This window comes from Astyanax mexicanus, chromosome 8 (genome assembly GCF_023375975.1).
Source record: "Astyanax mexicanus isolate ESR-SI-001 chromosome 8, AstMex3_surface, whole genome shotgun sequence".
Classification (NCBI taxonomy): Eukaryota; Metazoa; Chordata; class Actinopteri; order Characiformes; family Acestrorhamphidae; genus Astyanax; species Astyanax mexicanus.
In genome coordinates this window covers 27,029,329-27,041,587 of record NC_064415.1, presented here as the reverse complement: position 1 = coordinate 27,041,587, position 12,259 = coordinate 27,029,329, and the positions used below count along the sequence as shown (strand labels likewise).

General features: G+C 36.5%; 1 protein-coding gene across 1 annotated transcript in view; it reads left to right on the top strand.

The window, feature by feature from the left end:
* The window catches only part of LOC103037002 (adhesion G protein-coupled receptor A3), a 51,965-nt gene that overhangs the window by 19,811 nt on the left and 19,895 nt on the right, over positions 1–12,259 (top strand). The window contains exons 3-4 of the mRNA XM_007255175.4: positions 5,531–5,602; positions 11,292–11,363. Of these exons, the coding sequence (XP_007255237.3) occupies positions 5,531–5,602; positions 11,292–11,363 (144 nt within the window). The remainder of the gene's footprint in view (positions 1–5,530; positions 5,603–11,291; positions 11,364–12,259) is intronic.

Here is a 12,259-nt window from a genome sequence, read left to right as displayed (position 1 = left end):
TATAAGCTTTGGCTTCTTAAATCAGCATTGCATAAATTTCTTTACCTCAAAATATGTGATACTCGATTGAACTGTATTAATGGAAATAGCATCTCCGTGTTTGCTACTTTAGGTTTGGTATGCTGTTGACTGCTCTGTGTAACTTTGTTGAAGCAGACAAGGACACTGCTTGTGAGAATTGAGTAACGGTAATATTACTCTACTGTCTTAGTTCACAGGATCCTTTAGATGCTTCTTTATTTCTCAGCTTGTCCAGGAATGTGTGTCCTTTAAACATGGCTCAAAGTAGTGTAGTGGAGCCCAAAAAAATGTTGAATACCAGTTTCCACTTAATGCTCCTTTAACAAACAAAGCAGACCATAGACAAATATTGTTTTACATTTCCCAAACAAACGCTTATTTTTAATTTCTAGTTGTTTAGCAGTCGGTTTCCTAATGATGTTCTTTGGAACTAGTGGTGGGTGAATAATATCACGATATTTCATGGTATTTTCGCAATAACGATACACGATACTCTTGGTGATATGTCAAGACACTGGAATAAAAAAATAAATCAAGAATACACTTCTGCAACAAAATAAATTGTATTTTATTATTGCATACAATATGATATGGCACACCCCTTTACTGAGATATTAAAAATAAGAATTTTATAAGATTGGTAACAGAAGTCAATGATCCAGAATGTCATGATACCAATAATGCACTCCAAATATCTTCATATATCCAGCACTGAAATAAAATGAATGATACTGGACATATATAGTAGTAGATATATAATGGGAAATGAAAAAAATATATATTTTGCTAAAAACAGCAAAAAAGTCGTACCCTGATGGGATAATTAGGGGTGGGTGATATGGCACAATATTTCAGGCTATAATATTTTGTGATATTGAAATTTTTTTGCGATATTAATGCGTATGTTACGATATGGCACACCCCTATTTGGAACAGTGTTCTGTATCAGAAACTCCAGTAGGCATGAGCTGTTGTGGTTCTTTCTGTGTGGCCATATGGCACATTCAAACTTTGTGTGAAGGTCGTAAAGTAGCCCATGTATGTTATAGTTGTTTATTACTGTTTAATGTTCAGTAGGTCTTAAAACAGCAGTATGCATCACTACAGTTTGGACATACTACCAGAAGTCGTTAAAATGCATAATTTACTTACAAACTCTTCCATTCTTCCATTTAAATCATTTTCACACTATTTCTGTAAAGACGTTTCTATTGTTATATTGCAGCAGATCTGTTCCAATACTCAGCTCTTTTATGCAATGGATCAGGCACTACTTCCTGCAGTGACATGGGTCAAGCCACTCTGAGCTTATTTTCCTAGAGCTTGTGTAAAGAAGCTCTGTGAGCAGAGCCACTGGGATCTTTGTTTGTCTTTCTACTCCTGAGAGACTCTGAGCTTCTCTGTGTTGTTGGAGAGTTTGAATAATCTCCCTGGTTGGTCTGTGGAAAGCAAGCCCAAGATAAACGTTGCATACTTGAAATAAGGTTTCCCTGCGAAAACATGCATGCCCTGTATTTGCTTTTAGCAGCCCTGAATGAAGCAGTTTCCAAATTTGTGCAGGTTTTTTCGTGCAGTGAGGATTTTAGCACTGTGCTTCTCAGCCCTGGTCCTGGCGCCCCCTGCCCTGGATATTTTAGAGGTTTCCATGCAAACACAACACCTGATTCCACCAATCAGCTCATTAGCAGGTCCTTTCAGAGGTGCAGGGGCGGGTTTTAAAGTGGAGAATCCACTACAATGTGCACGACAGGCTTCCTCCAGGACCAGGCCTGAGAAACTCTGGTGGTATCTAAAGCTAAAAGTGCCTTAGCAGTGTATTATTTACTTCTTTTCCTTTTTATTTTCTACCATTAAAGTGTTCTACTCTTCTCGGTGGATAAAATTTATTATTTTATAATTTTTTTATATATATTTATTTATGTATATTTATTTTTTTATGCTAAATGCTAATTTTGGAGTTAACAATGGTACAGTCTGGGATTAATAAAACTGCTGTTGGACTAAATCATTGAGCCATTAAAGCTTTACTACTGATGTGAGATGTAGTCATATGTTCTATAATTATGTACTGGCAAAAAATTGGCAATACAATATGCATCACAATACAGGGATTATGATTTAATACATCGTTATATACCGTAATACAGTAAGCAAGGCAATATGTTTTAATTGTTTAAGGAAAAGTTTAGAATTTTTTTTTTTATCAAATTTCATTATATTTGCAAAACCTGAATAAAAAAACCTAGGGTTTAAGTCATGGCAAGTTTAGTTGTATAGTAACTTTCATACACAGTGTCCAAAATTCCACCACTTCAGTTTCTGAATATGTTTGGTTAGATATACGCTGGAGTAAATGAACATTGTTGTTTTATTCTATAAACTACAGACATTTCTCCCAAATTCAAAAAAAAAATATCGTAATTTAGAGCATTTATTTGCAGAAAATGAGAAATGGCTGAAACAACAAAAAAGATGCAGAGCTTTCAGACATAAAATAATAAAAAGAAAACAAGTTCATATTCATAAAGTTTTAAGAGTTCAGAAATCAGTATTTGGTGGAATAACCCTGTTTTTTAGTCACAGTTTTCGTGCATCTTGACATGTTCTCCTCCACAAGTCTTACACACTGCTTTTGGATAACTTTATGCCACTCCTGGTGCAAAAATTCCAGCAGTTCAGCTTGGTTTGATGGCTTGTGATCATCCATCTTCCTCTTGATTATATTCCAGAAACTCATCATTTTTAAGTGGTCTCTTATTTGTTTTCAGAGCTGTATATATCCATTCTTAGTAAACAGTTTTCTTAATAAATAATAGGCCTATGTTTGTTAACCTCATTCTGGACAGATTTCTCTTGTTCATACAAATTGTAAAAAGCTCATTTTTTCACTCTACTTCCTAAAACATGTTGGGTTTAAATGGAGCTCGAGCTCATAAAGATAGTTAACGGGGTGGGCCGGATGGGCCCAGATAGAACCTGTAGGGGTTGGGGAAGGGTGGGTGGGATTTTAAATGGAGGAATGTTTTCCTCCATAGAACTTGTACACATACATGTCTGAGATTGTGTGTTGTGATAGAACCCAGAATTAGTGCTCGTGTTAAGTCAGTGATGCGTACAAAAACTGATTCACTCATTTGTCTTAATGTCTTCTAAAATGGAAAATGGAAGCATTGGCTAAAACCTGAAAATAAGCAGCTTCATATTCTATACTAATCCTCTTTCCACATCGCCTCTTCCTTCATCATGATGAAAGTCCTTCAGCTTTTCCAAAATAAGGGTTCTTTCCCCTCAGCACATCAAAACCATTCCTGCCGAGTGCGCCAGCCTTCTCTCAGTGCTGCACTTCAACCACAGACACACCACTTCAAAAGCCCTTTGGCCTTTGAGGTATTGAGAAGGCAGGGTGTGTTGAGGGCTTGGAGCAGGAACTAGCTGCTAGCTGACTAGCGCAGGTGTGGGCTGCAATATCAGTGACGGTGGCCTTTGATCTTAGAGGGATGCAGCGTGTTGTCTTTTGTGTGCCGCTCTAGCAGGTCATGGCACCAATGCATGTTAAGTTGTATGATTGCTCCCAGGGGACCATTAAAACCTGAATTATGGACTGTCAGCCTGTTTGTGGCAATATTAACTTAAATTGTATTGGAAATATTCAAGTTTGTGTTTCTAGAGGTTTTTAGTTGCTAAAATGCTAAAATAAAAAAAGGAAGTGACATTGGAAAGTGTCAGTGCTGTAAAAATTACCTGAGTATGCTCCATTTTTATTTGTAACTTTTTAATCACATTTTGAGCAGAATATCATTTATATGGAGTCATATTTCTTTTTACAAGAGCTCAACTATAAAAACTTAACAAAAAAGCACTGTAAAAAGGATTATTAAATTGTTGTAAATAAGCTGAAATAAAACCCAATGGGACCCTTTTTTACACCCTGTTTCTCATTGCTGTTGTACACCCCGCCAACAAATCTATTTTACACCTTGTGTCTGCGCTGTTTAGTAGCAACTGAGTTTGCGAATATATCTATGCTGATTGCCGAGGTGGTCTGAAAGTGCGGTGTGTTTTTAGGTACATTTCTGGTGTATTGCTATCTTGGCAGCAGCAAACCCAGGTGTGCCACTGACTGTTTTAAACCCTGACAACAGTCAGACATCCAAACTTATCTTAGCTTTAAAGGTGTGTGCCGTGTGTAAACCTCCACTCGTTACACACACACACACACACACACACACACACACACACACACACACACACACACACACGCACACACGCACGCAGCAGTGCACAAACCCAACTTTCACATTGTCATATAACAGAATACTAAATAAAATAACATTGCTGTTCTCATAAATGACCTGCTCACACATATTCGCAACATGAACAAGCAGGTCAGTTTGCTCTGGTGAAAAGTACAGAAGTGCTGAGCTGTTAAAATAGCAATCCGTCAAAGTCAGAGCACACCTGGATCTTAAAGGGAAAAAAAAGGCAAGTGCTGAGTGGTTTATTTTTTACTCCAAAAACACACCCATGATTAATTAAGAGAATCAGTACATGCCTTTCGTGTGTTTCAAACCATGCAAGGCATTTTTTTTTCCAAACATATCGTTTTCAGGGCACTGTTGACAACTTTCCAATAGAACAATGTTGTATTCTTTTATTGGTGCTTACTTCTGTCTTCTTAACCACACATTTAGAAGCGATACATTCAACCTTTGGATGTAAGTGTTGTGGCTGTGACCATGTGACACTGGGATGCGAACATTCAGGATTTTGTGTTGTGCTTGTGCCAGGGTTTTATCAGAGGAAGTTCTGCATAAACTGTTCTGATAGACTGGTCTTGTTTGAATACGTCTTTAGTTTATTTATGTCCATTTTCTACTACACTCCACTTTCTACTTAGTTTAGGTTTAGGTTTTCACATTAGTATTATCATTTGGTCTATTAATAAAACAACTAAAATAATGATCTTATAGTATGGCTAGACAATTAATTAAAATGTGTTTGAAACTGACAATCAGAAACTCTTAACAGACCAAATCCTGCTTATATGGGTTTTTCTTATACAGTAGTTTTTTTCTTCTGTGTGTTCTTATGCCATTTTAAAAACATACCGTACTTCTTTGTGTGTAGTCACCTGACTCCACCAGATGAGCAATTTAAGCAATTTGTGCCAAAGTATGGACAACATTGTTCAATAAAATATATTGCCAAGCACTACTTGGTGTTAATGTAATACAATATAATAAATAGGCACTTGATAGATAAGGATAAAAGTGCAGTTATTTGAATGCAGTAGCTCAGTATCACAAACATTATACTCTTTCAGAATACAGTATTATCAAATATCAGTTAAAAAACACAAACAAAGAATATTAGTAGAGTGTATTCTTTTTCATTTATTATCATAGATCTTATGTCTTGAACTTGTGTTGTTTAATTATGAATGTGTGTATAAACTTGTGTGTAAAATATTGTTGATTAAACTTATGTTTCCTGTTTCTTCTTTTTGTAGGGATATAAAGAATAACATCATCAGTCGCATTGAGCCGGGAGCCTTCCTTGGACTTACTGCTCTTAAAAGACTGTAAGTAATTTAACTACAGAATATTTAGCTGCCGTATCTTTGCATTAATATCACTGTTGAAGATTAGTTTTCACAGGCTTTGAAGTAATATGCTGTATTTTTTAATTTTTTAAATTAGTTTTATGAATCACCTTGTCTGTGGCAGGTTTTAGAAAGCACTGGATAGCTCGGTTCTTTGCATATTTTTGATTAAGTGTGTGTGTGTGCGTGGGGGGGGGTGTATGTTTATCTTTTTACACATTTTCTTGAATGTTTTTCTTGAAACTCGCACCTTGAGGCACATTTTGCAGAGTGCAGTAGACATTTTGTCTGCTGTGTGTGTGTGGTAGCAGTGTGGGGTGAGTGGAGTGTATGTGTGGTGAGACTGTGAATGTACACATACTGTATATTTTACACATATGGCGAGGGCTTGTGTGCTTAGAGACTGTGTTAGCATGTCTCGTTTCTTGCCAATATAAACGACTCTTTGGCTCAGTGAACGAAGAAATATGCAGCTTCTCCGAGTGAGGACGACTGCAGGCCTTCCGTTAAAGAGAGAATAAACGCAAAACGAAAATCTCCCTTATTACACTACACATTCAGAATGGAGATAACAGTGAATGATTTCGAACCCACAGTCAGTTTAAACCCGTTAAAATATATGTAGGGCTGCAACTAGTAATCAAATAAATAGATTAAAATCAATGATTTAAATAGTTAGCAGCTATATTAATAATAGATTAGTTGGGTCTATGTTATTGTACACAAGTACATTTACTACTCTCTTATATTGGGCAGTAAAGCAGTGTTAAGCTGGAAGCATGTTGGAGTCATGGGTAAAGGAGAATCATGGTAAGTTTATAGTAATTTAGTGTTAATTCTATTTTTTTCTCGCCCTAATGTTCCTAAAGCCTGCTAGAGTAGTTAAACAAGATACGCCTCATTTTTAGTAAATTTATCTCTCATTTAGGTTTAGCAAACAAGTTAGCATTAGCATTTTCCTCACAAGTTTTTAGTTTCACTTTAAATTCCACCTTAATTGTGGCAGCTAGACCTGGAGTTCCAAAACAAGATTTTTTTTTGTTACCAGTGCCTGCTAGAGTAGTTAAACAAGATGTCTAATTTTAAGTACATTTATATCTCACTCACATTTAGTGAATTTCCTGTTCCACCTTAAATGCATGAATAATGCACTTACACCCTTTTTAGATTTTAAGTGTTTAGCATATTTTCTGTCTTTCCTGGCTTAATCCCTTCATTTTCAGTGAGTTCTGTGTTATTTGTAACCGCAGCGTTGCTCTTGACAGTTTATTTATCATTTATTGACAAGTTTTATTGTCTTTTATTGTCTGTCAATTTGCTTGCGGTTTAATCATAATTATTAACAGAATATTGTCGTGATTAATTGATAGTAGTAATTATTTGATCAATTCTGAGAAAACTGATCTGTTATTAAAAGCTAGTGATTTAAGCCAATGTCTAACTATGAAGAACAACAAACAGAGCTGACTGTGAGACGCTCACTGTCTTGTTTGATTTTGGGACAGGATGACATGAAAAGCACACCGGTTGCCTGAACTCTGTCAGTAGGGAACTAAGCTAACAAAAGAGCCGCTGTTTTCCAGCTCTGCTTAGCTCTTTAATTTCTCCCATCTGCTGCTGCTTTTCCTTAAAGTGCCTAATTACATTTCTGCCATTACACTCCGAGACAAGCCACTGGCTTCAGCTCCTGCTCCCTCTGCTTTTCTCCTCATGGAAGTGGAGATGGAGGGGGAAAGACAGGGATGGATAGACAGGGGTGTTTAAAGAAGCAGTTTGGAGGGGGGAGATGAAAAGATTGGTTGGGATGAGGGATGAGTGAGAAAGGAATAGAGAAAAGAGATGAGAAGATAATGAAAGAATGAAGAAGCAAAGGAAAGACTGAGTGAAAGACAGTAAGTGCCCTTGGTAGTGAGGCCCAGTTGAGGCACTTTGAGGCCTTGTTCCTTTTTTTCGACTTAAGTCCTAAGCCACTCCAAGAAGTGCACTATTATGAAGTTGTTAAAGGGTGAGGATTGGCATGTCATTATAACTATTTGTTGCTTTTTAAAGATGTATAACTATAATGTTCATAGAATGGACTCCTGAGCACTTGTACAGGGGATTAAACAAATGTGTGATACCTCACAGCAGGGGTCTGCAATTAAGTTTGGCCACAGGCCAGATATTTTTCAAGCCATTACATGGCAGGCCACAAAAAAATGAAAGGAAAATGAAGTGTAATGGGATGGAGTGCTACAGACTAGTAGCTCTCCAGCCCAGGAGGTTGTTGAACCCAATTGCAGAACAGTTGATCTTAAAGGTGGTAAACCCAAGAAGAAAGGAAAAATTAAACACACAGCTCCTTACGGGGAATCGAACTCATGTCGTCAGGGTTGCGGTCCAATACACTACCACTGCCTAGCTAGGGAATTGGACCTTATAAAGAGATAGGGAGTCCAAGGACGGGCAGAATTGAAAGTCACGCCGAGAGCAACAGAGAGACAGAGGAGGATGGAAACAAAAGCTCTCCAGAGAACATATCTTTTTAAATACCCTTTCTGGTATTTATACCCTTTCTGCTTCTGGAAGAAGCAAATATGAACAGGTTTCCTAACAGTTTTGATCATATAGTGAAGGAGTTCCTCCCAAATGTGTACCGATTACTAAGTAGCAGGAGCTCAAGTTTTTAAATGGAAAGATTGTGAACCCACAGTCAGGAATAATTACATAGATTGTTTTTTGTGCTGTCAGTATAAACTTATTAAAATATATGCAGGACTGAGACTACTAATCAAATGAATTGATTATTATCAAGTATTAAAATACTTGGTGTATTAAGATTCTCAGTGAGTTTGTAGTAATTTGTGTGTTAATTCTATTTTTTTCTTGCTTGATGTTCCCAGAGCCTGCTGGAGTAGTCAAACAAGAAAAGTATCACAAACAGAATAAGAATAAAAAAAATTCTCAGCAGACAAATTGGGATTGATTGGGATCATATAGTCCATATAGTGAAGGGGTGCATCCAATTCCAGCAAATCAACAATGACAACAAGGATGTGTCATGTTGTATTGTACCGTACACAATAATATCGGCAACAATATTGTTTTGGCAAAAAGATTATTTTGCTGTTTGTAGCAAAAGGAAAACTCACACTGTTCTATCAGTCCAGTATAATTTATTTTAATTTAATCCTGGATATAGGAAGTGCATTATTATTGTCCTGACGAGTTGGACTATTGCCTTCTGTTTCAAGTGGGTGGAAAATCTCAGAAGTGTAACATTTATCGTTTGCAATAATATTGCCAAATAAAATGTAATATTTATTGTGTTGCAATAGTGGGTTCTTGAATTTTTCTTAAAAAAAAAAAAAAAAAAAAAAAAATATATATATATATATATATATATATATATATATATATATATATGTTTTGTTATATCGCCAAGTATATAATTAGTGCAAAAATACCCTTTTTGGAACACAAGGCGTGCTTTCTGGCTTGGATGAGTGAACTGTACAATATTGGAAGAAAACTGATATTCTACTTTTGGTATTGCACCAAAAGGCACTGATCCAACATGTTCATGATATTATTCATGATTGCTGTGTCCAAGAATGAACTAAAAACAAATTATATCAGATCAGATGGGATCTGCCTCTGGTAGATATGTCACTGAAAAAATAAGAAGAGTGCAAATTTAGCTTTTTGTCTTAATTATTAAATTAATTATTGTGTACAATATTGTGCAGCCCCAATTAAAATACAACTTTCTTTGCATTTACACAAGTTTATTTAAAGTTTTTTTTTATTAAAAACTGGGCCACTAAATTGTACTTTCAAGCAGTAGATCTTAAACCAGTAGTCAGGGGCAAGAACCTGGATGTTCCAGATTTGTGTTCCATTCCAACTTGCAATACATCCCAGCTTTGGAGAATCAAAAGCATTTTTTCTACAACATTTTGCCAAAGAATCCTTGTTGGCACCTTTTATCATAAGAAGTGTGAGTCTAAAGTTAAACGACTCATCCCAATTCAGTGATAAAATGCATTTGAAGCTTACAGCCTGCCCTCCAGCTCCACTCAGAGTGGAATTTCCTCGCTATAAATTCCCCAGCTGTTCCTTAAAACCCACAACAGTAAAATAGAACTACTGTTCCTTCAGTCAACAGGCAGACTTGAGCTGAACAAGAACCTAACATGTGGTTCTGGCTGCTCTCTTGACTTAGAGTCTCTGTCTGCAGGGCATACTAAATCCAGCCTGACATTAACGTGTCATGTTGGCTTGAGGAGTTAAACACCTAGCCCAGCAGACATGTTTTAGTTGTCATTGTTAGATGAAAGAGGACTTTAACATAAACCTGCCTAATGGAATATATGAGTTTAGCCACCTTGTTTTCTTTGCATTGGCAGCAGATGCAATCGTTTACTGATTGAAATGACTGTATTTTTCCCACTATAAGGCGCACTTAGAATCCTTAAATTATCCCAAACATCTACAGTGTGGCTTATTTATGAATTTTACCAGTTGGTTTGTACAAAGCAGTTAAGCCACTCCGCTAAAGTACAGCGTTATGCAGTTATGTTTCAGTTTAGTGTCTCCAGCACCATGGCTGTAGTAGTATTAGCATTAGCCGCTAACCATGCTAAGCACTAGCTCTTTTGCTGTTCAGAGATGAGTGTTATCGGCCTGTAGCCTGTTTCTAACCCTGGCTAACACTGCTGGAGCATTAGAATTAGCATTAGCCGCTAACTGCAGCGATGGTTCTTTCGCCGCTCAGAGGTAAGTATTATTGGCCTGTATCCTGCGCGATTACCGTGTTAAATCAAGCTACGTGGGAAAAAAACTCTAGCTAATATATCACCCTAGCTTACAGGAACACTCAGGGTTACTCTGTGTAGCACTTTCGGGCGGCATCAGCCGCTAACCACGGCTAGCCTTAGTGGAAATTTTGCAAATGTAAGCTTACTGTAAATAAACAGAAGCGCTTTACTCCTCCAAAACAGTTTTCAGGAGAGAAATCTGTGAAGATTAACATCCAGTGCTCATTTGACTTTGACGATTTTTTTGACACCCCTGTTCCTTACTAGAGTTGCAGAATGAACCTTATAATCCGGTGCACCTTATGTATGAAAATAGATGTTTATTAATAGTGCACCTTGTAATCCATTAGTAATATTATGAGGTGCTAGTAGCCTTTTGGCACCTGAAGCTGGCATAGATATATTGGATATCTACAAATATCTTAGTACAATAACATAGGCTTGATCAGGTTTTCTGAGGTCATTTCTGCACAGTTAGTTTTTATGTCAACAGTAGTTGAGTTTAGTTTTTATGTATTAAAGTCTGTAAGGGACTAGTGAAAGTTGTGCAAATGAAAATGCAAGTGCTAGAGAAACTACAGAAAACCTCTTGGAGAAAATTCAAGTTTAAAATACCACCCACACATTTTAAGGCAACACTTAATTATTTGATTAGATATTATCCCGTGCTATCCCATGACTTTTGGCCTGTTGGTGTACAAGTTGTAAGGAGTTATCTTGTGATTTTTTTTTAACCCACTTTCCAGAACTGACTGTTCACTTGCTGCATAATATAGAGTCTCATCCCTTAACATATGCCAATCTAGATGAATATATATTTGTATATTAAAAGTATATTTGTATATATTTTATTTTTGTTTGTTTTTCAGGGATTTGTCCAATAACCGCATCGGCTGCCTCAATGTGGATATATTCAAAGGCCTTACAAATCTTGTCAAACTGTAAGTTAATCTGCTTATTTTGATCTCATCATATATATTTATATATTTTCTTGAAGGCTGTCAGTAAAACTGATGAGCTCTATTCTAGGAACATAAATTTTCATATAGTAGGAAAATGTATTAGGGTTGTTTTTAATAGCTCCATTCAGGGTTTAATGACAAGGACATCAGTGTCATTGTAGGCATTTGGCTAGAAATGATGGGCTTAATTGTCCTTCACTGAGAGCTAAAATGTAACAGGTGTTGTAAGATTAGCGTGTTAGCCTTTGCATCCCGTGGGTGCAGCAACAGCAGCACTCATATTAGTGTGTCCTCATGAAGGTGAGGGTAAAGCTGTGCCTGCCAACTTCATTAAGACTCCCAAATGACAGAGGAATGAAGCTGTGGAGTGTGTGCCTGTGAAAATAAATCCAACAAATATGAGTCGCATAATGAAGTGTAGTCTGGCAAGATGCTGCATCAGCTAGGCAAGATGTGAACAAGTCAGTTACTCTGAGCAAGCTACCTTTTTATTTGTCTGCATTACATATGTATAGTATGTAGTACTGCTCTTAAATATGTACTCACTAACATTTCACAAAACATTTACTTATTTTTAAGATAAATGTTTAATTTAAAGTGACAAAATATCATGTGTTGCGACCAGAAATAACTGTAATAAATTCCAATATCTGTGTCCTGATATTTTAATTGCTGTTATGCTTTGCTTAAATTGTATCAGTTAAATTTGACCATGCCTGTTAAGTACAGATAAGATGGCAACTGTGATATAAAATAAAAATGTACAGTAACTTTACATTTTCACACCTGTTGTTGTTTATTTCAATAGTCCAATTTAGTTGACGAGTTCATTTACTTGAAGCTTTTTCCCTCGATTTGATTTGTTTTCACACAGG